Source organism: Acanthamoeba castellanii (genome assembly GCF_000313135.1).
Source record: "Acanthamoeba castellanii str. Neff unplaced genomic scaffold scf7180000084679, whole genome shotgun sequence".
Taxonomy (NCBI): Eukaryota; Discosea; order Longamoebia; family Acanthamoebidae; genus Acanthamoeba; species Acanthamoeba castellanii.
Genome location: NW_004457297.1, coordinates 76,249 through 78,478, shown reverse-complemented (window position 1 = coordinate 78,478; position 2,230 = coordinate 76,249). Strand labels below are relative to the sequence as shown.

Genomic DNA, 2,230 nt, shown 5'->3' with positions numbered 1-2,230 from the left:
GTTTGGTTTTCGACCAGAAGGAACGCAGACGCAGGAGGGTGTGAGCTTAGGGCGTGTCCGGCTGGGTTGGGCCGCGCGTGCTGAGGGTGTTTGTTCTCCCGCGAGCGGCGTTCCACGACGTCGACTTGCTCCACGAGCTCGTCGTCGTCGTCGGGGCCGCAGCCGACGGCTCGGGCGCAGAGGCCGCGAGGGTCTGCCCCGTAACCAAGGCCGACCGTGGTGCGTCGTCTCGTCGCGGCGTCGGTGCCGAGCGGGTGCCCATGCTCCAGCCCGACACGGTCGGCCTCCTCTTCGCCGCGGCCGGGTCATCATCAGTCTTGCCGGGCGTCAGTGCTGGCGCTGCTTCATTCGCCGCCGCCGAGGCGTGAGGCGTCTCAGGCGGCGCGTCTGTAAGTGTGCGATCGGACTTGTCGGCGTCGCTGCTCGGCGGCGTGAGGCCACTCAAGGATCGGGTGCTCCCCAGCCCGTCGGCCCGCTGGCCCGTCCTGGCGCTGGTCGAGCGCCAGTCACCGCCGCTCTGCTCGGAGTTAAAAACGAAGGTAAGCTCGTTGAACCCAGAAAAACAGGGGTGCGGCAACGTACGTTGGAGAGGCTGGGGGACTTGAAGTCGTCCAGCGAGGGGGAGCGCGGAGGAGCGGGACCACGGTAGCTGCCAGCCTTGCGGGGCTGCGGCGACAGCGGCGCGGGGATGCCATCACGACCGCGCAGCACGCCGCTCACCATCAGTCCGCGCCGGGAGCTTGCCTTGGGACGCACCGCGAGCGGCGACAACGGTGGCGATTCCTGGTAGGCCGAGCCCGGCGCCTTCGGTGGTGGCGAGGCCATCGAGTCCGGTGCGCCATCAGAGTCAGAGTCCGAGTCGGCAGCATCGTCGTCGTCGGGCGGAGGCGTCACAACGTCGCGCTTGGGCGGCGCGGCCTTCTCGCTTTCGAGGCGCGAAAGGAACTCGTCGATCCACCGCCGCTCCTCCTCGGCTTTCTTCGCCCGCTGGACGGCGTCGCCACCGCCAAACTTCGCCCCAGCGGCCACGCCAGCGTCGCCGCCATCGTCGTCGGGCTCGTCCGGGTCGTCGTCTACCTGCCGCTGAAGGCTTTCCTTGCGCAGCTTGAGGAACTCCTCCATGAACTCGATGATGTCGCCCTTGGAGCAGCGCGACGCCGCCAGCTCCTTGATCGACTGCGTCAGCACACGCGTCTTCGGCTCTGCAGCGCCCACGGCCCGAACGTTGACGTTGACCCGCTGCGCAGCTCGCACTCTGCCAACAGTCGCGTGTCGATGAATATTAGCAAATGTTGTGTTGACTTGGCGCACCACGCAAGAAAGGAGTACTTTTGTTGTCGCTTCTGCCGGAGCTGCTTGTCGTGCCGCAGTCGGAGCTCGGCCTCGCGTTCCAGCTTGGCCTTGAACGTGGCGTCGGCGTCGGCGTCGTAGGTGGCGATGTCGGGACACACGCCCTGGATGATGGCGTTGATACGCTCCACGATCTCCTTGCACGACGGTCGCTCCTCTACAGCCAACACGCACTCACTCACTCATCAGTCCCGCTCCGCACGCACACATTAAATGAATGTAAGGCCGGCCTTGCATGGACGTACCAGGCACTTGAGCCCAACAGCGCTCGATGAGCTGCTTGTAGGAGGGGATGCATGAATCGGGAATGGCGGGACGCTGGCCCTCTTTCACCTGTGGGACCGAGTGTCGAGTGAGCGCACACATTTACAACCAGGAATGCGTGGAATGATGCGTGTGGTGGTGGTGTGTGTAAATTGTACCATGTCTTCGAGTATGGACATGAACTTGACGTGGCCGAAGAAGCGCTCCTTGGTGAGGAGCTCCCAGAAAATGACGCCCAGCGAGTAAACGTCGGCTTTTTCGGTGTAGGCCTTGTTCTCCAGAATCTCGGGAGCAAGCCACACTGTGCCGATCGCCACATTTACCATTCATGGGTGAGAGAGGTCCACATCAACGATAGAAGGTGGGCGAAATGCGGAGGGCGGAGGGCGGAGGGCGGAGGGCGGAGGGCGGAGGGCGGAGGGCGGAGGGCGGAGGGCGGAGGGCGGAGGGCGGAGGGCGGAGGGCGGAGGGCGGAGGGCGGAGGGCGGAGGGCGGAGGGCGGAGGGCGGAGGGCGGAGGGCGGAGGGCGGAGGGCGGAGGGCGGAGGGCGGAGGGCGGAGGGCGGAGGGCGGAGGCGACGACACTTGGCAACAAGCAAATGTGAGATGGCGTGCGT

General features: G+C 65.8%; 1 protein-coding gene across 1 annotated transcript in view; it reads right to left on the bottom strand.

The window, feature by feature from the left end:
• Nucleotides 1-46: 46 nt before the first annotated feature.
• ACA1_372850 (mitogen-activated protein kinase kinase kinase) overlaps nt 47-2,230 on the bottom strand; it is a gene marked incomplete at both ends in the record, with an annotated part of 2,703 nt that continues 519 nt past the window's right edge. The window contains 6 exon segments of the mRNA XM_004334249.1: nt 47-517; nt 583-744; nt 757-1,255; nt 1,330-1,507; nt 1,596-1,683; nt 1,773-1,915. Of these exon segments, the coding sequence (XP_004334297.1) occupies nt 47-517; nt 583-744; nt 757-1,255; nt 1,330-1,507; nt 1,596-1,683; nt 1,773-1,915 (1,541 nt within the window).